This window comes from Schistocerca serialis, chromosome 5 (genome assembly GCF_023864345.2).
Source record: "Schistocerca serialis cubense isolate TAMUIC-IGC-003099 chromosome 5, iqSchSeri2.2, whole genome shotgun sequence".
In the NCBI taxonomy this organism is placed as follows: Eukaryota; Metazoa; Arthropoda; class Insecta; order Orthoptera; family Acrididae; genus Schistocerca; species Schistocerca serialis.
The window spans coordinates 128,992,744-129,017,774 of record NC_064642.1 but is presented as its reverse complement, the minus strand read 5'-3'; the positions used below and the strand labels follow the sequence as shown (position 1 = coordinate 129,017,774).

The 25,031-nt window shown below is 40.2% G+C and overlaps 1 protein-coding gene across 1 annotated transcript in view; it reads right to left on the bottom strand.

The window, feature by feature from the left end:
• Positions 1–25,031, bottom strand: part of LOC126481156 (BTB/POZ domain-containing protein KCTD3) — a 252,677-nt gene that overhangs the window by 189,611 nt on the left and 38,035 nt on the right. The window contains exon 4 of the mRNA XM_050104725.1: positions 7,043–7,136. Within this exon, the coding sequence (XP_049960682.1) occupies positions 7,043–7,136 (94 nt within the window). The remainder of the gene's footprint in view (positions 1–7,042; positions 7,137–25,031) is intronic.

Genomic DNA, 25,031 nt, shown 5'->3' with positions numbered 1-25,031 from the left:
ATGCTTGACGGATCTAAGATGGGGGACTGGGTAGGCCCGTCCACTTGCCAAATATTCTCCCATTCCAAGAGCTCCTCCACCTGTGCAATTTATTGTGGTCATCAATGTCATCCATAACAGTGAAGTTAGTGCCAAGTGCACACTAGAAAAGTGACATGCACCCATTTCTTGCCATATAAGGGTAGGTCCAGCATTGTCGAACATGATACTGTGCCTCTGACACACCTATAAACTTTGTTAGCCATCCATAAAACACACTATTCTGGGAAAAAAACACCCTTCTTCCAAAATTTCTAACACAGTCATCACCCCCCCCCCCCCTCTCTTCCGGACAAAAACTTAAAACATTGTCATCAAGTTATCTTCTGAAAACCAGATCCTGCAGAAATCCTAGTTCCTTCAAAAGGTCTCAGCCCTAAAGCCAGGGACTTATCAAAGACCTGTTTTCCACTTACTTGTTCCTTTCAGATGAATCATTTCCTCGATAGCCACCCAAATGATCCCAAAGTTAAACAATTTCATCCTGCTTCAACCACAATTGTCCTTCCTTTCACTCATCTTCTCCCTGGATACCTCCCTAGAATTCTTCACCACAAAATCAATTTCATTTTCCTTCCCCAATTCATTTCACGATGAGCAATGAGAATATCGCAACAACTGAGGAATGATTATTTATTCATTCTTTCCCTTGATAAAAGCTACATCAGTGTGATTATGAGCAACAGTGGTTATCTGGCTGTGAGTCTCTGCCAGCTTTCAAACACTTCCAATTACAAACCTTCTTACTCTATCCCATAAGCTCACCATGGCATGCAACAGCTTCTCAAAACATCTTGTTCACGACACAACCCTTCCCCTGAAACCAACTCACTCTGCATGGTGGTGCAGTAGTAAAGCATTGCATTCAAACTAGGTGTGGGATTCAAATGTCTCTCCAGCAATTAGGATTTACACTATGTGATCAAAAGTATCCGGACACCCCCAAAAACATATGTTTTTCATGTTAGGTGCATTGTGCTGCCACATACTGCCAGGTACACCATATTAGCGACCACAGAACTCATTAGACATCATGAGAGAGCAGAATGGGGCACTCAGTGGAACTCGCGAACTTTGAACGTGGTCAGGTGATTGGATGTCACTTGTGTCATACATCTGTACACGAGATTTCCACATCCCTGAACATCCCTAGGTCCACTGTTTCTGATGTGATAGTGAAGTGGAAATCTGAAGGGACACATACAGCAAAAACGTGTACAGGCTGACCTCATCTACTGACTGACAGAGACCGCCAACAGTTGAAGAGGGTCATAATGTGTAATAGGCAGACATCTATCCAGACCATCACACAGAAATTCTAAACTGCATCAGGATCCACTGCAAGTACTATGACAGTCAGGCGCTAGGTGAGAAAACTTGGGTTTCATGGTCGAGTGGCTGTTCATAAGCCACACATCACACTGGTAAATGCCAAATGACACCTCACTTGGTGTAAGGAGCGTGAACAATGGACGATTGAACAGTGGAAAAACATTGTGTGGAGTGACAAATCACAGTACACAATGTGGTGATCCGATGGCAGATTGTGGGTATGGCGAATGCCCGGTGAACGTCTTCTGCCAGCCTGATGTTTTGCATGGCACTATCACAGCACAGTCCTACATTAATGTCTTAAGCACCTTCTTGCTTCCCACTGTTGAAGAGCAATTTAGGGATGGCGACTGCATCTTTCAACATGATCAAGCACCTGTTCATAATGCACGGCTTGTGGAAGAGTGGTTACACGGCAATAACATCTCTGCAATGGACTAGCCTGCACAGAGTCCTGACCTGATTCCTACAGAACGCCTTTGGGATATTTTGGAACGCCGACTTTTTGCCAGGCCTCACCTAAAGACATTGATACCTATCCTCAGTGCAGCACTCTGTGAAGAATGAGCTGCCATTCCCCAAGAAACCTCCCAACACCTGATTGTGTGTATGCCTGTGAGAGTGGAAGCTGTCATCAAGGCCAAGGGTGGGCCAACACCATATTGAATTCCAGCATTATCAATGGAGGACGCCATGAACTGTATGTCATTTTCAGCCAGGTGTCCGGATACTTTTGATCACATAGTGTAGGTTGTCCCTAAACAGCTTAAGGCAAAGAGCAGGACATTTCTCTTGTGAAGATCATGCACAATTTTCTTCCCCATATAGAGCACTCCACCCTATCCACTAAACACCTCCAACCTTTTGTCTAATTCAGATTCAATGACAGCAGCTGCATGATCTGCATCCATGGCAAGCATAGCTTCTGCTTCTTTTAGAAGCTTTCTGCTCCTTTTAGAAGCTCAGCCAGTCTTCCAAATACATTTTACCCAGTCTTTTTCAACTCAATGAACCCCCATCTTTGACACTTATCTGTATATGCCCAGGCTCTATTGAAATCATATCAAATGCACCACCCACCAACGGTAACTACAGTCTGACTGTCATCTACTGAATAACAAAAAATCCCTCCCCTACACACATGACACACATGGACGGTAACTCTGCCAGTGATTTCAAGGAAAGATGATTTCCCCATCAAGCTAGTTCAGAAACCAATTTCGCACACTATTTCTTTGGATGATACAATACAAGGGCTGAGTTGCCAATCAATCAGAATTTCCCTTTATCACCCATTACCACCCTTGGTTCAAAAAACTCAATCACATCAGTCACCATTGTTTCAACTACCTCATCATATTGAAGGGTATCCTACACTTATCCATGAAAATTATGTCATACTAAGTCCATCCTTCTGTCAACCCTATTCCACATTCTGCAAACTACAAGTCATTTCCATGTGGACAGCTATAGAGCAAGTTTTGTCCTATACTTTCTACTGAAGTCCATTGTGTATAAGTGAAGCATGGCTACAATAGTTGTACTGAATCCTGGGAGAAGTATGGAGTGAAAAATGCGGTACCTGGTGACAGTATCAAAAAATTAATACAGATATTAAAAACACAAAATAGGAAAAAGTGCACTAACTATAGAGGGATCTCCTTATTATCACAATGTCTAAAATTTTTGGAAAAGAGGTATCCAAGAACCTCAATTTGAAGAACAGCAGCGAAGATTTAGGACTAACAGGGGAATAACTGACCTTATTTTTGAACTCCCAAGAAGACCACACAACAATTGGATTTTTGTAATTTTTTGTTTTTATGGCATGTGACGTTCAGAACTCAAAAATCAATCACACAAAGAAGTTCGATGCAACTCGCAACAATTCTCAAGAAAATCGACTTTGAAATTTCCTGAGTGTCTTTGATACCTTAAAACAATGTTGAATTTTCTACAAACAGTGTGACTGCAATTGAATGCTTGCTTACCAAGTGGGCAGTCTGGATTCAATTCCCAGCCAACGCAAATTTTTAAATAAAGGTACTCATTCTACAAGCATATCTGTGAAGCGTAAAGAAGTAAAAAATATTGGTAGCACCCATTTTTTTCCATTCGGTTCAAATACCTACATCATTTAAATATAAAATTCATCAAATAGATGCTAATTAATACATATCTAATCATTATTTTTATGAAAGGTGCATATATTATTATTTCTGATTACACATCACACATGAAAATCCAGTTTCTTTGCAAATATAAATTCTTAATTACCGATCTGTTATAAAAGATTGTTAACAAAGATCATCTATATTATGTAGAAACATAACAAATTATTTTTTTATGTGTAAGTATTTTACTCTTCACAGAAATGATAGCAGAACATGCACCTTTGTTTAAAAATTAGCATTGGCGAGGTATCAAATCCAGGCCAACCACTTGGCAGGCAGGCATTCTACCACAGAGCCACACTGCCTGCTGATATCCTGTCTCCACTCTATGGCGTTAAAGATGCTCGGAAAACTTCAAACTCAAATTTCTCAAGAATTTTTGAAAGTTCCATCAAACTACTTCGTGTGAGTGATATTTGAGTTCTGAACTTCACACACCATAAATATAAAAAACATGAAAATCTGTCATACAAATGATGGAAGAATGTTAAGAGAAAAGAAAAGACCTGATAATAGTACTCCTGAAACTGGAGAACACACACAACAGATATAAAATATAGGAAATATAGAATGGCCCCAATGCTCTAATTACATAAATTCAGATGCTGTATGATAATTGTGAGAACAATGTACAAATGGGAGATGGAAAGTAAAAAGTGGTTTAGAACAAAGATAGATGGGGCAGTTCCCTTTCCCCTATAAATGCTTCTGCGTATGCAAATGAGTTCCCATTTGCTGTGAAATCTATATGGAGGTGAAGCAGAAACTGGATCTATGGAACACTAAGTTTAAAGAGTTAAGGTTAACTACAAGCAAAAACAAGTCAGAGGCAATGCAAATGAGTACATAGACTCCAAATTCTTCCACCCAGTATGACGACTTCCAGGGATAAGAATGTTGTTCTTACAGTAAGAGAGACCATATTCAAAACTTTCCTTCAGCCAAACATGTCCTACAGTATGGAAATGAGTCACATAACCAAAAGACAAGTAAGTCAACTGAAAGCTTGTGAAATGGATTTCCAAATAAGTACATAAGGAGAGACATACAAGTGGAAGTGACCATGGAGGAAGGACCAAATATAGTGAGACTGAAATTGTTTGATCGTGTGAAATAGATTCAGCCTAACTGAATTCCCCATCAGAACTTGGAAACAAATGTGCAAGGTTGAAGACCAGTTGGACATTCCAGATGGAAATGGCTATGCTAAATTAAAGAATACCTTGAAAGGAAAAGAGATTCACTGGATGTTGTTCTGCAGGGGGAAATCTACAGGACAGAAATAGATGGACGCAAATCACTCAAATACATTGTACCTGGCTTCATGGAAGGAACTCATGATGATGATGATGATGATGATGATGGTGATGATGATGACGACGGTAATGACGATGTCAGTAATGACGTGATGTTACACATGCATCTGTGTGTCACTCCCAATCAACTACAAGTGAGATGTTTCCAATTTTTATTTATGTTTTGTTGTTTCCATCCCGTAATTTTTATCATCACAGTACTTTTATAAACTATTAAACACAACAATATGTTCGTAACACATGGAAATAACATGAAAAGTGCACAAGTTTACCATTATATAGGGTGTACATAAAGTCCAGGAACACTTTCAATTATTTGTTGCACAAGAACCAAACACTGTACAGATGTCATACATATGTCATTTTGAAGAGAACCCCTGACAGTTTTTTATGTATACCGCCACAGCGTAGTTTGGTAATTTGCTGATAGCCAGAGCTAGTTGCAAACATGGTGAGTTCACGTGCAGAGTGAGCTTCCTGTGTGTTGGAGTTCAACAAAAACAAGTGTGCTACAGCTATTCAATGGATGTTTAGAACCAAGTACAGTAAGAAGCCACCAACAAGAAATGCCATTTACCACTGGCACAATAAATTCCTTATGACAGGTTGCTTATGCCCGGCAAAGAGAAGTGGATGTCCCAGTGTGAGTGAAGTGAATGTGGAGTGCGTACTAGAGACATTCATAAGGAGTCCAAAGAAATCAGTGTGCTGTGCATCCCATGAACTCGAAATGGCTCCAATAACAGTGTGGAAAGTCCTGCAACAGAAGCTGTCTATGAAACCATGACGATGACAAAGACAAGCGTTTTTAGTTTTGTTCACAGTTGCAACAATTAAATGAGGATGGGGATGGCACTGTTGATAGCTTAATTTTTAGCAATGAAGCCACTTTTCACACCAATGGGAAAGTGAACAGGCATAATTGTCGAATCTGTGGTACAAAGCATCCATAAGAATGCATTGAATTTGAGAGCGATTTCCCAAAGGTAAATGTTTTATGTGCCTTATCACATCGAAAACTGTACAGGCCATTCTCCTTCACCGAGAGCACTGTCACTCGATATTCCTACCCAGAAATGTTGCAGCAATGTCTGATGCCTCAAATGCAATCAGACTCTCCATTCATCTTTCAGCAGGATGGGGCTCCACCCCATTTTCATTGTGAAGTTTGTGGGTACCTGAACATGGAGCTGCCGCATTGATGGATCGGCCGTGCTACAGAAGGGGACAGCTGTTTCATGAATTGGCCTCCCCGATCACCAGATCTCACTCTGTGAAACTTTTTTCTGTGGGGACACATTAAAGATCTGGTGTATGTACTGCCTCTACCACGTGATGTAGCAGAGCTCCAGGAGAGAATAAGGGAAGCGACTGCCACAATCGAAGAGGCCATACTGGGACACATGTGGCAAGAATTCAATTACCGTATTGACGTCTGCCAGGTCCTTCATGGTTCGCACATCGAATGCTTGTAAAAAAAAAGACCTTTCAGAGTATCTCTTCAAAATGCAATATGTATGACATCTGTAAATAATTTAAAGTGTTCCTGAACTTTAAGTACACCCTGTATAAAGATAGTCTTAGGCCCACCCCTTCATTATAATTCAACACAACTGGAATGTTCTCTAGCCTTCTATGTAAAACAGATGTTCAAGCCACATTTGTTGCAATCCATAGTTAAATTCTTAATGATTCTATAATACTCCACTTTCTAAGTCATCTACTCATATGAAAACATAAAATCTAATAGACCTCTTCTCTTTCCCCACTTTTTAATAATGGAATCTATTGATTTCTGATGCCATCTTTCATTCACACATACAGACATAACAAGTGTTCACATAAAAAGGTATGAAACATTGTAACACCAAAGAGGTTGAATTTTACATGTGCCACTTTGGAAGAACATAGTGAGACATCTAGGAATACAACTGTAGTGTCTAACACCGCACTAAGTAGAATAATGAATAAAATAGATGATCTTGTCTTCACTTACAAAATGCAATTACTATTACTATTTATTATTATTATTTTTATTATTATTACAATTGTTATTAAAGATAAAACATATCTGATCAGATAAAGCATTTTTGTATATGAACTGATGAGCCACTGTTCAAGTTTTAATACACAGTTACATGCACTCTAATATACTATGATTCCAAAGCTCAGTATACCAACCTGTAGCATGCAACAAAGTGAGCATATGCAACAACAATCCAGTTGTGATGAGCCTTCACTATTTGAACACGTAAAGGATCCATCCAGTTTGAACCTGAAATTTGTTAACAAACACTGTATGATAATTTTTAAAATCAACTGCTTTTATTAATTTTATATCCAATCTCAACTTATATGGGGTGTTTGGGGAGGAAAGGTCAATATTTTACACAGTGATAGTATAAGTAATTCTGAACAAAAAATGTTGTATGAACATAGGTCCACAAATGCTTCATTAGGGAGGTATGGGTATTGAAAAGAACTTTAATTCTGCAAAACTGATGTGCACAACATGAACGTATACGCAATACAACTGGACCGTAACGTGATTTTCTTGGAAACAATGTTACAGAAACATACAGTTATGTTACACATTTTTAAAAACAATGTTACAGAGACATACAGTTACGTTACACATTTTTACACAATGTTTATTCACTTTGCATTTAGTACATAATACATTACAACATGCATGTTACGTGTATTCAGTTGAAAAAGACATACCACATCTTTTACAAACGGCTTTAACACTTATCGTGCAGGTATTGTACAGTTCACAGAACAGGTGCGAATATCCCACCATGAACGTCAATGCACTTTTGCGCTCTAGCGATAACATGTTGTGTTGCTTGTTCAATTGCCTGTGGTTGGTTCCTAATCAATTTAGCAGTGTCCATGATGCAACAAAACAGTTCATCTCGTGTATTTACCTTCACTTTGTGCGCCTCTGATTTCTTCCAACACCATAAACAGAAATCTAAAAGTGTAAGGTCAGGTGATCTTCGAGGCCAGTTAATAGCACCGCCACGGCCAATCCAGCGATTAGGGTAGGTGCAGTTGAGATGGTCCCTCACACGTAAAGTAACTTGTAGAGGGGCACCGTCATTTTGAAAATACATTCCAGTTCGCTTGAATGTCTTCCAATAGTTCCACAAATGAATTTTCCAAAAAATGCAGTTACCTCTCTCCCTTCAATTGTTGAATGACAATATATGGACCTATCAAAAGGTTACCGATCATGCTGTACCAAACATTTATGGCAAAACGAACGTGGAAATTGCTATCCACTGAAGCATGTGTATTATCCCGTGACCATCGATGATTACTGTGTGTGTTGTTTATTTCATGTCATGAAAACTGGGCTTCCGTCAGTGAATAGTATGTATGGAAGCAAATGACTATTCTCAATTACCCAGTGACAGAACTGAAGTCGTTGGACATTGTCGCCAACGTGGAGATTTTGGACACACTGTATGTAAAATGGGTACAGGTTTTCCGCATGTAATGTTTCCCATACACGTGTCTGTGGGATGGTAATATTCAGAGTATTTGACATTGGGGTCTTTAGCACTTCTGTTAACTAGGGTATATGCAATGAGATGCTGAGTCGCAGATAGGCACAACAAAAAGACTGTCACAAATAAGCTTTCGGCCAGTATGACCTTCGTCAAAAATAAGCGATGCCCCCCCACACACACACACCCTCCCACAAAAGCAACTCACAACACACAACTGCAGTCTCTGGCAACTGAAGCCACTCTGAAGTGTCAGTTAGCAGACCAAAATCACCTATTTAGCTGCTCAGCAATCATAATGGCACCAAAATGGAAAATCTAGAGAAGGCCAAACTTTTGAATGCACCTTCCGAAACTGTTTCGTCAAGAAACATCACAATATGGTTCTTTGGTCCAACCCTTGCACTAACACTGAAAAGGCACATATTGATTGTGGAGCAGAAAGTAACAGTTGCTTAATTGAGGAAAGACATCTGAATCTGATGACACATCCGCCAGGTTCTACAGAGATTATGAAGAAAAAACTTGCTCCCCTTCTGACATTAGTTTATTGCTTGTCACTGGAGTAACAAAGTATACCTAGAGACTAGAAAAAAGTGATTGTCATTCTAATTTTCAAGAAAGGTCAAAGGTCGAATGGACATATTTATAGGCCTACACTGCTGATTCCAATCTACTGTAGAATTTTGTACCATGTTTCATCCTCAAGCACTGTGACATTTTTAGAGAACAAAAATCTCCTCATAAAAATCAACACGGATTCCGCAAACCGAGATCCAGCGAAACTGAGCTCACTCTGTTTGTTCACGAGATCCAATGTGCTTTAGAAATCAGCTCAGTGTTGTTTAGTGAAAACAATAAGAACTTACCAAATGTCAGATTTGTGACTGGATTCAGGACTTCCTTGCAGATATAAATCAACATGTCACTCTTTAGAGAACAAAACTGACAGTGTAAAGTTAACTTCAGGAGTATTCCAGGAAAGTGCGGTAGGGATTGTTACTGTTTACAACATACATAAATAATCTAATGAAGAACATCAAAATCACTGTAAGGGTGTTCGCAAACAATACAGTTGGCTATAAGAAGTTAGCAATGTCAGCACACTGTAGCGAACTGCAGGAAGGCCTGCAGAGGATAGATAACTGGTACAGAACTGGCAGTTGACCCTGAATGCAAATAAATGTAACATACTGTGCATAAACTGGCAAATAAATCCATTACTATACGATTATAATGGCAAAAAACCACAGGAAACTGTAACTAATTTAAAACATCTATGAATAACCACGCTAAGTGATATAAAATGGAACAACCATATAATAAATCGTGAAAAAAGCACATGACAGGCTGAGATTCACTCAAAGAAGGAACTTGCCCCCCTTCTTGCAGTCGTGTACCGTAGGTCTGTAGAAGAGCATAGCGTTCCAAAGGATTGGAAAAGGGCACAGATCATCCCCATTTTCAAGAAGGGATGTCGAACAGATGTGCAGAACTATAGACCTATATCTCTAACGTCGATCAGTTGTAGAATTTTGGAACACGTGTTATGTTCAAGTATAATGACTTTTCTGGAGACTAGAAACCTACTCTGTAGGAATCAGCATGGGTTTCGAAAAAGACGATCATGTGAAACCCAGAGGGCCATAGACACGGGTTCCCAGGTAGATGCCGTGTTTCTTGACTTCTGCAAGGCATTTGATACAGTTACTCACAGTCGTTTGATGAACAAAGTAAGAGCATATGGACTATCAGACCAATTGTGTGATTGGATTGAAGAGTTCTTAGATAATAGAACGCAGCATGTCATTCTCAATGGAGAGAAGTCTTCTGAATAAGAGTGATTTCAGATGTGCCGCAGGGGAGTGCCGTAGGACCGTTGCTATTCACAACATATATAAATTACCTTGTGGATAACATCGGAAGTTCACTGAGGCTTTTTGCGGATGATGCTGTAGTATATCGAGAGTTTGTAACAATGAAAAATTGTACTGAAATGCAGAAGGATCTGCAGCGAATTGACGCATGGTGCAGGGAATGGCAATTGAATCTCAATGTAGACAAGTGTAATGTGCTGCGAATACATAGAAAGAAAGATCCTTTATCATTTAGCTACAACATAGCAGGCCAGCAAGTGGAAGCAGTTAATTTCATAAATTATCTGGGAGTAGGCATTAGGAGGGATTTAAAATGGAATGACCATATAAAATTAATCGTCGGTAAAGTAGATGCCAGACTGAGATTCACTGGAAGAATCCTAAGGAAATGCAGTCCAAAAACAAAGGAAATAGGTTACAGTACACTGCTTGAATACTGCTCACCAGTGTGGGATCCGTACCAGATGGGGTTGATAGAAGAGAGAGATTATATTACAGAACCAATAGTCAATGGCCTCTCAGACCATGACATGCAGTTCCTTCTGTTAAATGTTAATACTGAACAGGATGTAAAATCTGTTAAATCTGAGCTCAAGAGGGTTATCAATAAGCCAAAAATTGATTATTTTAGGACACTTCTCAGAGACATTCACTGGACTGATGTTTACAGTGCTCATGGCATGAATGAAAAATATAACACTTTTGCTAATAAAGTGCTTACCTTATTTGAACACTGTTTTCCCCCAAAACTTACCAAGGTTAGAGCAAAGTCTACAAAGAAGACATGGATTACTCAAGGAATAGGGGTATCTTGTAAAACAAAAAGAAAACTGTATCTGTAAATCCAAAACAGTTCTGAAAAATGGCTCTGAGCACTATGGGACTCAACATCTTAGGTCATAAGTCCCCTAGAACTTAGAACTACTTAAACCTAACTAACCTAAGGACATCACACACATCCATGCCCGAGGCAGGATTCGAACCTGCGACCGTAGCAGTCCTGCGGTCAAAACAGTTCTGATGTTGATGCTATAGCACATACAAGAAATACTGCAAAATATTAAAATGTTGATGCTATAGCACATACAAGAAATACTGCAAAATATTAAAGACTGTAATACGGACATCAAAGCAAATATATTACAAGGAAAAGTTAGTCATATCAGATAACAAAATAAAGACAATATGGGATATTGTGAAGGAGGAGACCGGTAGAACCAGACATGAAGAGGAACAAATAGCATTAAGAGTAAATGATACATTGGTGACAGATGTGTATAGTGTTGCACAACTTTTTAACAAACACTTTATAACTGTTACTGAAAAGATGGGATTGTCAGGTTCAGTAGATGCTGCTATGGAATACCTCAGGCCAGACATTTTAAGTAACTTCCATGATATGAATTTGACCCTCACTACCCCAGCAGAAATAATGTCCATCATAAAATCTTTAAAATCAAAAACATCTAGTGGGTATGATGAAATATCAACAAAGTTAATTAAAGAATGTGATTCTGAGCTAAGTAACATATTAAGCTATCTGTGTAACCAGTTGTTTATCAGTGGAATATTTCCTGAATGGTTGAAATATGCTGAAGTTAAGCCACCGTTTAAGAAGGGAGATAAAGAAATAGCATCAAATTTCCATCCAATTTCACTGTTGTCAGCATTCTCAAATATTTTAGAAAAAGTAATGTGCAATCAGCTTTACAATCATCTTATCTCAAATAACATACTGTCAAAGTCACAGTTTGGATTTCTAAAGGGTTCTGATATTGATTTCACTTAACAGTGAAAATGTGCTTAATTCATAAGACAAAAAATTGCAGGCAACTGGTATATTTTGTGATCTGTCAAAGGCATTTGACTATGTAAACCACAACATCCTTTTAAATAAATTAGAATAGTATAGTGTAACAGGAAATGCTGCAAAATGGTTTAAATCTTACATCTCTGGCAGGAAACAAAGGGTGTTATTAGGAAAGAGACATGTATCAAGCTATCAGGCATCATCCAACTGGGAATTAATTACATGTGGGGTCCCACAAGGTTCCATTTTGGGCCCTTACCTTTTCTCATATACATCAATGACCTTTCATCAGTAACATTACCAGATACCAAGTTCGTTACGATTGCCGATGATACAAACATTGCAATAAATAGCAAATGAAGTGTAGTCTTAGAAAGATCAGCTAATAAAATATTTGTGGACATTAATCACTGGTTCCTAGCCACTTCTTTGTGACTAAACCTTGAAAAAACACACTACATGCAGTTCAGAGCTTGTAAGGGATGTCCCACGAGTATATGCCTAACATACGATGACAAGCAGATAGAAGAAGCGGACAGTGTCAAATTCTTGGGATTACAGCTTGATAATAAATTCAACTGGGAGGAGCACACCACAAAACTGCTGAAGCGTCTTAACAAATCTCTATTTTCAATTCAAATTGTGTCAGACATAGGGGATATAAAAATGAAAAAGATGGCATACTAAGCTTACTTTCATTCCATAATGTCATATGGGATTATTTTTTGGGGTAATTCATCAAGCCAAGCTAAAGTTTTCCAGGCACAAAAACATGCAGTAAGAGTTATATGTGGTGTGAACTCAAGAACATCCTGCAGAAGCCTGTTTAGGGAACTAGGGTGTAGTGCCCCCAGAATTTTACGAAAGTCTGGAGACACTTGTGTTCCAGCCATTTCGAACACGCGTTATTTTAAAGCAGGGCGTAAGGATGAGCATGGGATACTGCACCCATTTATTGTTTGTGCAGGCAAAACTGGAAGGGAGATAGTTTGTTGGGGCTGGCAAGTGTCCAGCGCGACCTGTGAAGAATAAACACATACGGCCTGGAAGCTCCGTGGCCGACTGCAAAGAGTAATGTAGCTTTGTATTGTTGAAACACAAATAGAATGACTCGAGATAGTGACTGTTTAGTAGACGTTGAACTGCTGTTGAGAGTACGTGGACTGGACGTGGATAGTCAGTCACGATAAAAGCTTATGTATTAATTGTGTTCAAAATTGTGTAATTAATTGATCTTGGGTGCCCGGTAATGTGTGGGCTTATGTCATAAAGTTTAGTTGTTTTTTTGTACAAAGTGGAAACAAATATGTTCTGGTGCATCGAATGATACTCCAAGAGTAGCGTATTTTTGAATAAGAAGAGAGAGAGAGAACAAGAGAGTGAAAATTTCCCCTTCCTAGCAGGGAAATCTTCGGAGAAGCGTCCGGTGCTAGCAGAAGACATCGGTGCGGCAAGAAAGCAGAACCAGCATTCTTCAACAAGTAAGTCCACGAAAAAGCTTAACATTACACCAGGCCACCACAAGAACGTGGCGACCATAAAGAAAGGACCTGAGAAAGAAGGGGAAATCAGTTGGGAGTTGCCATAGCAACTGATAACAGCGAAGCTGAAGAACGATTCCATGATGCTTATCCAGAAATATTGTGTTGATAAATGGTGAAATGATTAAGGGAATCAAGAAAATAGCACAACGCTGCAGTTAGTCTCAACTCGCCGCCACCGCCGCCTACAAACACTGACGCCACCGCACACCAACGCCGACGCTGCCGTACACCAACGCCGACGTCGCATCACACCAACGCCAACACAGCCATCCACAAAAGCCGACACCGTCGCCCACCTACGCCGACGCCGCCGTCCATCGGCGCTGACACCGCCGTACACCAGTGCCGACGCCGCCTTCCACCGATGCCGGATGAGCTACTACTGACCTTTGAATGTTTGTGAAGTGTGGGGTGTTGTGGAAATAAGCAAGTGTACTTTTAATGATAAGTAGATTAAAGGCAAAACAAAACACAATGGAACAGGAACATCAATCCGTAGAGTCTGTTGGGGCTATGGGAATTGAAAAACAGGGGCCAGATTCAGGCGAATTAATGAGGTTTATCAAAGTGCAGTTTGAATCACAAAACACAAAACTAGAGGCTCAAATTAATATCCAAAGTAATCATATGCAAGAATGGTAAAAAGAATTGAAAAAAGAATTGTCCGATTCCCTGAGTGAACAGACAAATATTTTATTTAAGGATTTAGAACACAGAAATGAAACAAAATAGTTCAAAAATTAGAATATGATTTAGACTGTAAATGCAGTAATTTGGAAACACAATGTAACAAAAAATACGATTCTTTGAAAAATGTATGTAATGTTACATTTGATGTGGTCGAACAAGAATTAACTACGCTAAAAACCAATGTCCAGAAACAAGATAAGTTGCTCCCCCTAGTACAGGTGCAAATTTCAGGGATCAAATCACGGGTGGAAACCATAGAACAGAACTTCAAAGAAAGGTTAACGACTGCAGAGCTTATAAATTTGAATGGCTTGGAAGAACAAGTAGAAGAATTAATAGGATGAAAGGTTGAAGAGAAACTAAGTGTTGACATCTCTTCGCCTCTAGTAACTTCTGATTTAGATAACACCAAGAAAGACTTAGAAACTTTGAGGAAAGAATTCAAGCTTATGCAGGAGAAACTAGAGAAAGGCACAGTTTCCCAAAATATTATATTAAATAAGGACATGATAACTGATTTGCAATGGGGATCAAATTCACACTTGTCGAGACAGTTTCCTAAATTCAAACCAGGTGGGGAGGTGCACCCCACCCATTTCTTAAAACGATTTAGCTTAGTATTAGTAAAACAACACCCTCAAAGTTCAGCCCTGAAAAAAGAAACACACAAATTTTTTCTGAAATACGTAGGACCTTATCGTATTCAATCAATAGTACACCAAAAAACCCTATATTTAGTAGATCCTGTGACAGGAGAAGAAAAGGGAATGTGTAATGTTAAGGATATACAACGATACGTACAAAACCCCCAGGGACATTGGCATTCTGTGTCAACGGGCGGAGGGACGTCTGCCGGTTCCCGAGTTGGGTTCGGTGTTACTTCTACATTAGTTTTCCTGCACCATACTCCCTTCAAATCTTTTGACTATCCTGTAATCTATTTATAGCCCTTAAGCTATCCTATCATATTAGTATTAAAAGAGACCAATTATGACTACATGATTATGACTAATTTAAGGAGTCACAATAAACAGTAGCCTCTAAGCATGAGATAAAACTAACAAGGTAACATTATAACAGGAGAGATAGAAAAACCACAAAGTAGACACATTCATCGATTCTGGCAGTGAAGTATCACTTATTTCTAAGGACTACTTTAATACATTAAAAACTAAAAGTAATTTACCTGTTTTACCAGTAACTGGGGTATACATAGTTGGTATAACTGGAAAGAAGAGTAAGGTTGTTAAATACGAAACCTTGGCACGCTGCCGCATAAGTGATACGACGTTTCGACAACCTTTGCTACTAGTGGAAGACATAAATAGAAACGTATTGTTTGGTTTAGACTGGTTAACCGATTTTAATGTTATACTAAATTTCGAAGAGAACTGTATATGTGGGGGAACCCAAGAATAAACATTGCATTAAGTTTGTGACGGACAGCGATGTGTATAAACAAACATCTGAACACCAAAGATTACAATTAACCGTGTCAGCTCAGTTGTCTCCAGGGATAGAGTTAACTAATACTGCATGTCCACAAGACGAATTTCACAAAAAGGTAAGTGAATCTGAAGTGTTAAATATTGAACAGCAAACAGATTTAGTGAGAATTTTGTCTAAATACCATTCAGTATTTTCAGAGAATCCGGGTACCGTTAGTGATTATGTTTGCAAATTTAAGATTAAGGACGAGACTCCGTTTGGTAGTGCTCAGGAAGGGCTCGAGCACATGCACTAAGTAATGACAGTTGCACATATCAAGTGAAATGGTATAGTAAGCTTAAGCTAAAGGAACAAGGTGGGACGAAGTGTATATCCACCTGTGTTCATAGCTATAGTAGTACATATATTAAGCCAGAGGTATCGAGTCAAATAAGTTTCTGATGAATAATAGGATTGTGCAGACCGAATAGCCTGATGAAAAGAAATAAAGTTACAACCATGGACGAAACATATTTAGTTATTAAGGCTATATAAGTGAGCTATAAGCAATGAACAAGCGAAGAATTTAAGTGGGTGGGCTGAAGGACTCAGGAGGAGGAAAGGAGAGGTAGATAGAAATTTTACCAGGAAATTTTAAATAAAACAGTGTGCAGAGGAGTACAAAAGAGGCAACACTATGAATCATTGTTAGAGAAGGTTGGGGGGGGGGGGGGGGGGGGGCATCCGATATAGATGAAATGAGAGAAAGAGAGGCAGGTATGCAGACCCAGAGGCGGCTGGGGCACCAAAAAGGGGATTGACCTGTACCATAGTTTAGTATAAATGGAAGGGGCGTACCTACCCAAGGGTGAGGAAGAAGATGTTTCCATAGTATCAACCATTACCTAGATTGGAACCCAAAGGGAAAGGGTGATATAGTGACCTGAGATTGTAGTGGAAAGTTTCTCCTGGTAAATTTGAATTCTAAAACTTTTTAAATAGAAAAGACGAGTCCTGCACGAGGAGATAGAAAACAGAAAAAAAAGTAAAGACTCGACTCAGAATAACACCTGAACTTTGAAATTGGCTAAGGGGAGGGATTTATTCTGGCTCAATCATGGAAGCAAGAGTAGATAAGTCTATTGGAAATAGCTGATACTTGTTGTACTATTAGTTTATCTTACTACTATGTCTATGAAAGATATTACCAACAGCTTAATGAAATAATGGAGATGGAAGAGAGTTTTTGTACATAATGTTTTTATGTAGTACAAAGTAACAACAAAAGTGATAAGAAAAAAATTATTAAAATATATGTTGTGTGCAAAATAACAAGTGTTTGAGCTAAGGGGAGGGATATGTAGTGCCCCCAGAATTTTACAAAAGTCTGGAGACACTTGTGTTCCAGCATTTCGAACACGCATTATTTTAAAGCAGGGCGTAAGGATGAGCATGGGATACTGCACCCATTTATTGTTTGTGCAGGCAAAACTGGAAGGGAGATAGTTTGTCGGCACTGGCAAGTGTTCAGCGCGACCTGCGAAGAATAAACACATACGGCCCGGAAGCTCCGTGGCCGGCTGCAAAGAGTAATGTAGCTTTGTATTGTTGAAAAACAAATGGAGTGACTCAAGATAGTGACTGTTTAGTAGATGTTGAACCGCTGTTGAGAGTACGTGGACTGGACATGGATAGTCAGTCAAGATAAAAGCTTATGTATTAATTGTGTTCAAACATGTGTAATTAACTGATCTTGGGTGCCCGGTAATGTGTGGGCTTACGTCATAAAGTTTAGTTGTTTTTTTGTACAAAGTGGAAATAAATATGTTCTGGTGCATTGAATGATATTCCAAGAGTAGCGTATTTTTGAATAAGAAGAGAGAGAGAGAGAGAACAAGAGAGTGAAAATTTCCCCTTCCTAGCAGTGAAATCTTCGGAGAAGCGTCCGGTTCTAGCAGAAGACATCGGCGCTGCAAGAAAGCAGAACCAGCATTCTTCAACAAGTAAGTCCACGAAAACACTTAACATTACACCGGGCCACCGCAAGGGATACTAAATACTGCTTCCGAATATATTTATTCTTTAATTAAATTTACTATTAAAAATATATCACTTTTTCAAAACAACAGCTCAATTCATGGAATCAATACTAGAAATAAGAATAATCTTTACAAGGATTTAAAGTCACTTAGTCTTGTACAAAAAGGTGTGCATTATTCAGGAACACACATTTTCAATAACTTGCCAGCAGCCATAAAAAGCTTAACAAACCAATGAAATTCAATTTAAGAGAAGCCTAAAGGATTTATTGGTGGCCAACTCCTTCTACTCCATTGATGAATTTCTCAGTAAAACCAACTGATTGGTGTATATAAAAGTACAATATAACTTCTGTACAACTTCAGTGCAGTAATGTGTTCATTGTAAATGTGTGTATGTGTGTGTGTGTGTGTGTGTGTGTGTGTGTGTGTGTGTAAGTACAATATAACTTCTGCACCATTTCAGTGCAGTAATGTGTTCATTGTAAATAAGTATTATAGTAGTTGTATTGCACGTTTATTACCTTATAAACAAATAAAAAAAACTTTTTTATTTTAAATTCAGTGACTTAGTATTTGTAAAATGACTCTTTCATATAGTGTTCATTAAAAAATGACGATCATTCCACTTGGGACCTGTGGAATGGTACATTAGTTTATTTGTTTTATTTGTAAATATTTGTCATGTATTGTTGTTTTTCTGACATGTTCTACATCCTGGAGGACCTCCTCACTACGGATCAATTGTAATGAAAGTAAATCTAATCTAATCTAACCTAGAGAAGATCCAACGGAGAGCAGCGCGCCTCGTTATAGGATCATTTAGTAATCGCGAAAGCATTACCGAGATGATAGATAAACTCCTGTGGAAGACTCTGCAAGAGAAACACTCAATAGCTCGTTACGGGCTTTTGTTGAAGTTTCGAGAACATACCTTCACCGAACCCCCCCCCCCCCCCCCCCCACCCCCCCCTCACCCCCCCCGTCACGCCCCGCCCATGAACCATAGACCTTGCCGTTGGTGGGGAGGCTTGCGTGCCTCAGCGATACAGATAGCCATACCGTAGGTGCAACCACAATGGAGGGGTATCTGTTGAGAGACCAGACAAACGGATGGTTCCTGAAGAGAGGCAGCAGCCTTTTCAGTTGTTGCAGGGGCAACAATCTGGATGATTGACTGATCTGGCCTTGTAACACTAACCAAAACGGCCTTGCTGTGCTGGTACTGCGAACGGCTGAAAGCAAGGGGAAACTATGGCGGTAATTTTTCCCGAGGGCATGCAGCTTTACTGTATGAATAAATGATGATGACGTCCTCTTGGGTAGAATATTCTGGAGGTAAAATAGTCCCCCATTCGGATCTCCGGGTGGGGACTACTCAGGAGGACGTCGTTATCAGGAGAAAGAAAACTGGTGTTCTACAGATCGGAGCATGGAATGTCAGATCCCTTAATCAGGCAGGTAGGTTAGAAAATTTAAAAAGAGAAATGGATAGGTTAAAGTCGGATATAGTGGGAACTAGTGAAGTTCGGTGGCGGAAGGAACAAGACTTTTGGTCAGGTGAATACAGGGTTATAAATACAAAATCAAATAGGGGTAATGCAGGAGTAGGTTTAATAATGAATAAAACGATAGGAATGCGGGTAAGCTACTACAAACAGCACATCGAACACATTGTTGTGGCCAAGATAGACACAAAGCCCACACCTACCACAGTAGTACAAGTTTATATGTCAACTAGGATAATGGAATGTAGTCGAATTAAGTCGGGTGATGCTGAGGGAATTAGATTAGGAAATGAGGCACTTAAAGTAGTAAAGGAGTTTTGCTATTTGGGGAGCAAAATAACTGATGATGGTCGAAGTAGACAGGATATAAAATGAGGACTGGCAATGGCAAGGAAAGCGTTTCTGAAGAAGAGAAATTTGTTAACATCGAGTATAGATTTAAGTGTCAGGAAGTCGTTTCTGAAAGTATTTGTATGGAGTGTAGCGATGTATGGAAGTGAAACAACATGGACGATAAATAGTTTGTACAAGAAGAGAATAAAAGCTTTCGAAATGTGGTGCTACAGAAGAATGCTGAAGATTAGATGGGTAGATCACATAACTAATGAGGAGGTACTGAATAGGATTGGGGAGAAGAGGAATTTGTGGCACAACTTGACTAGAAGAAGGGATCGGTTGGTAGGACATGTTCTGAGGCATCAAGGGATCACCAATTTAGTATTGGAGAGCAGCGTGGAGGGTAAAAATCGTAGAGGGAGACCAAGAGATGAATACACTAAGCAGATTCAGAAGGATGTAGGCTGCAGTACGTACTGGGAGATGAAGTAGCTTGCACAGGATAGAGTAGCATGGAGAGATGCATCAAACCAGTCTCAGGACTGAAGACCACAACAACAACACCAACCTTCACCAAGGAGTCAAGCAATATATTGCTCCCTCCTACGTATATCTCGCGAAGTGACCATGAGGATAAAATCAGAGAGATTAGAGCCCACACAGAGGCATACCGACAATCTTTCTTTCCACGAACAATACGAGACTGGAACAGAAGGGAGAACCGATAGAGGAACTCAAGGTATCCTCCGTCACACACCATCGGGTGGCTTGTGGAGTATGGGTGTAGATGTAGATGCAGATGTAGATGTGGAAGAATCTTAAGAAAAATGCAATCTATCCATGCAAGAAGTGGCTTACAAAACAATCGCTTGACCAATTGTTTATCAGTTTTGGGCTCTTACCAGGTTTGATTAATAGAAGAGAGAAACAAAATCCTGGAAAGAGAAGTGTGTTTCACCACAGGATCGTTTAGCTCACATGCAGTGTTATGGAGATGATCAACAAACACCAGTGGCAGACACTACAAGAGAGTCATTGTGCAACATGGAGTGGTTTACTTTTGAAATTCTGAGCAAATATGTTCCAGGACGAGTTGGGCAACATACTACTCCCTCTCATATACATCTCACAAAATGATCACAATGAGAAAACCCAAGAGATTAAAGCTAATATGGATGTTTACCGACAACCATTCTTCCTGTGCACCATTCATAAATGGAACTAGATGGGGAGGGGGGACAGACAGATAGTGGGACCATATGTACCCTCTAATACACAAGGTGGACTATAGATGATGATGTAGATAAAAAGTTCAATTTTATCTCCCCTACAGGATGTTGTAATAGCTTTCCCATTTCACCCTATTTCCAGGTGCCACGAAACCCAACAAAAAGTAATATCCTGCTCTGGCTGTTGTGGCAGTTTTTTTCTGCTACAGGCCATTTCTTAGCTGGATACATTTGGAGGGGGTTAAGAAAAACAGAGCTGATGAGAAACCAATTACTTCAGTAAAGCTTCATCTGGTTCAGTGCCTTGAGGATCGCACACAGTGAAGGTATCTGACAAATGTAACCCAAAGAGACTATCAGGGTAAATCAATGTGCCAACCAACAGAGTGACACTAGTGTGATTTGTCTGTAAACAAAATGTTAAAATTGCAGTGCTTGTCTAGAACCTTGTAAGTCAAAGATCAAAGTACAATCATATTTTGAGTGGTTCCTTTTCTCAAATTCATCTATTTCTGGGCCTCTTTAAGAAGCCAAGATTGTGATTTACTTCAATCATGATGTTAAATCTTAATTTTCAAAAGATTTATTTCTCAAACACAACTTTGGCATGAATGCCAAAGGATATCAATATACAGAGACTGTTAAAGGCACATCACTCTATGGGTGGGCAAGCAAAATTATGCTACGCAAATTGCTGAGGTATGGAATATATTTTATACATGCGTCACATGGTGAGAATTTGCCACCTAATGTAAAGTGACAGATTGTCAACCTCAGAGCAGTGGCTTGAAAAGGGCTGGTTCAAAATGCTACAGTGGCTAGCCCATTTCCCCTCATGGTGCATGTATCCAATACATTCAGGAATGATACACAGGTAGATCTGTAAACTGTGAAGCCATAATCAATACTGGCTTTGTTCTATACGTAATGCATTTTAAAACATGAAGTGTTTTGAGGGACTATAATTTTCACACCAATAAATTACAGTAGTCACTCTACAAACAAACACAAACACACACACACACACACACACACACACACACACACACACACACACACACAGAGTTTTAAGTCAAAAGCTTATAATCATTTTTGATTTTAAATGCGTACATTTTGGGCTAGTCTGTACTACTGTGTGGATTTTTTGTTGAGAGAGAGAGAGAGAGAGAGAGAGAGAGAGAACAGTTTGATTACAACACAGCTGTGGCTTGTTAAGTGTACAATTCAATTATTTCTTAATTGTGATGGCATTTTTGGAACAATTTTCAATTTTGATATATATTTGCGTTCATATACTCAACGAGGGATGAGTTGATCCTAGTCATGAAGTAGCTGCTGTGGAGATGTATTTAGTAGTTGTGCTGAAGTTAGTGGTCTAGATACCAGTTAGTGGGTGTATTTACACATATTTTTTATGGTGTTGCATGACTAAGAAACATGTGAGATCTGCACAGCTAACATCATGCCAGCACTGAAGCACAACTAACCAGATATATATGCACTTAAATTGACATGCAGTATGAACCTTTGGTGTGTAGGTGGATCCTGAGGGTTTTATGAGTCACACCAGACAATTGATTATTTAGAAACAACCATGGAACAAGCAAATAACTAATTATCTAACTAAACAATGGAAAATCCAAGATGGACTGTAACAATATTACGAAAAGGATAGTTGACACTCACCATATAGTGTAGATGCTGTGTCACAGTTAGGCACAACAAAAAGACTGTCACAAATAAATAAAGCTTTTGTCCAGTAATGCCTTCATCACAAATAGATTACACACACACACACACACACACACACACACACACACACACACACAAACACAAAGGGCGCACATGTGTGCGTGCGCAAACACAACTCATGCACATGACTGCAGTCTCAGGCAACCAAAACCACACTGAGAAAAGCAGCTCCAGTGCATGATGAGAGTGGCAACTGGGTGGGGGTAAGGAGGAGGCTGGGGTGGGGAGGGGGAGGGGTAGGGATTGTAGAGATTGTATGGCAAGGGATGGCGGACAGTGTAGTACTGCAGGTTAGACAGAGGGCTGAGGAGAGGTGGAGAGGGGACAGGGGAGTAGCGGAAAAGGGGAGAATTACAGCTGTGTAGTGCCAGAATAGAAGCAGGGAAGGAGCTGGATGGGTGAGGATAGTGGCTAACGAAGTTTGAGGCCAGGAGGGTTCCAGGAACATACGATGTATTGCAGGGAAAGTTGCCACATGCGCAATTCAGAAAAGCTGGTGATGGTGGGAAGGATCCATATGGCACAAGCTGTGAAGCAGTCACTGAAATGAAGAGTGTCATGCTTGTCAGTGTGCTTAGCAACAGGGTGGTCCATTTGTTTCTTGGCCAGAGTTTGTCGGTTGCCATTCATGAGGACAGACCTGGTATCACAGGTAGCCCTGCCTTTGATGGGATAGGTGATGTTTGTGAGCAGACTGGAGTAGGTGGTGGTGGGAGGATGTATGGGACAGGTCTTGCATCTAGGTCTATTACAGGGGTATGAGCCATGAGGTAAGGGGTTGGGAGCAGGGTTAGTGTAAGGATGGACAAGTGTATTGCGTAGATTTTGTGGATGGTGGAATACCACTGTGGGAGGGGTGGAAAGGATAGTGGGCAGGATTTTCTTATTTCAGGGCACAACAAGAGGTGGTCAAAACCCTGGTGGAGAAGGTAATACAGTTGCTCCAGTCCTGAGTGGTACTGAGTTACAAGGGGAATGCTCCTCTGTGGCCAGACGGTGGGACTTTGGGAGGTGGTGGGAGACTGGAAAGATAAGACACGGGAGATTTGGTTTTGTACAAGGTTGGGAGGATAATTACGGTCTGTGAAGGCTTCAGTGAAACCCTCGTTATATTTTGAGAGGGACCGAACATCACTGCAGATGCGACGACCTCGGGTTACTAGACTGTATAGAGGGGACTTCTTGGTATGGAACGGGTGGCAGCTGTCAGAATGGAGGTATTGCTCGTGGTTAGTAGGTTTGATATGGGCAGAGGTACCAATGTAGTCATCTTTGAGGTGGAGGTCAACAACAAAGAAGGTGGCTCTTTCGGTTGAGTAGGACCAGGTGAAGTAAATGGGGGAGAAGTTGTTGAGGTTCTGGATAAATGTGGATAGGGTGTCCTCACCCTCAATCCAGATCACAAAGATGTCATCAATGAATCTGAACCAGGTGATGGTTTAGGATTCTGGGTGTTCAGGAAGGATTCCTCTAGATTCCCCATTCCAGAAGTCCAGCAGGATCTCCGGTCACTCCTCAAATCCTTAGGCCCATCCCAGGACCCCTCCCCAGAGTACTTTTCTCTGCTCACCCCCACCACTCCCCACACTCCTACTTTCTACATGCTTCCTAAAGTCTAAAAACCTAACCACCCAGGACACCCCATGGTGGCTGGTTACTGCACCCCCACTGAGAGAATCTCTGCTCTCATAGACCTTCAACCTATTACCCGGAACCTATCCTTCTATATAAAAGATACCAACTATTTCCTCCACCAGCTCTCCACAATTGCTGTACCTTTACCACACAGTGCCCTGCTCATCACTATTGATGCCATCTCCATGTACACTAAAATCCCTAAGGCCCAAGGCCTTACCGCTATTGAACACTACCTTTCCCAATGCCTGACGGATTCCAAAACAACAACCTCCCTCCTAGTCACGATGACCAACTATATCCTCACCCACAATTACTTCTTCTTTGAAGGCATTACCTACAAACAAATCCGGGGTACGGATATGGGCACCACTATGGCATAATCCTGTGCCAACCTTTTCTTGAGCCATCTAAAGGAATCCTTCCTAAACACTCAGAATCCTAAGCCCCACATGTGGTTCAGATTCATTGATGACAAATTTGTAATCTGGATCAAGGGTGAAAACACCCTATCCACATTCCTCCAGAACCTCAACAACTTCTCCTCCATTTGCTTCACATGGTCCTACTCAACCCAAAAAGCCACCCTCCTAGATGTTGACCTCCACCTCAAAGATGGCTTCATCAGCACCTCTGTCCATATCAAACCTACTAACCACCAGCAATACCTCCATTTTGACAGCTGCCACCATTTCCGTACCAAGAAGTCCCTTCCATACAGCCTAGCCACCCGTAGTCATCGTATTTGCAGTGATGAGTGGTCCCTCTCGAAATATAACGAAGGATTCACTGAAGCCTTCACTGACC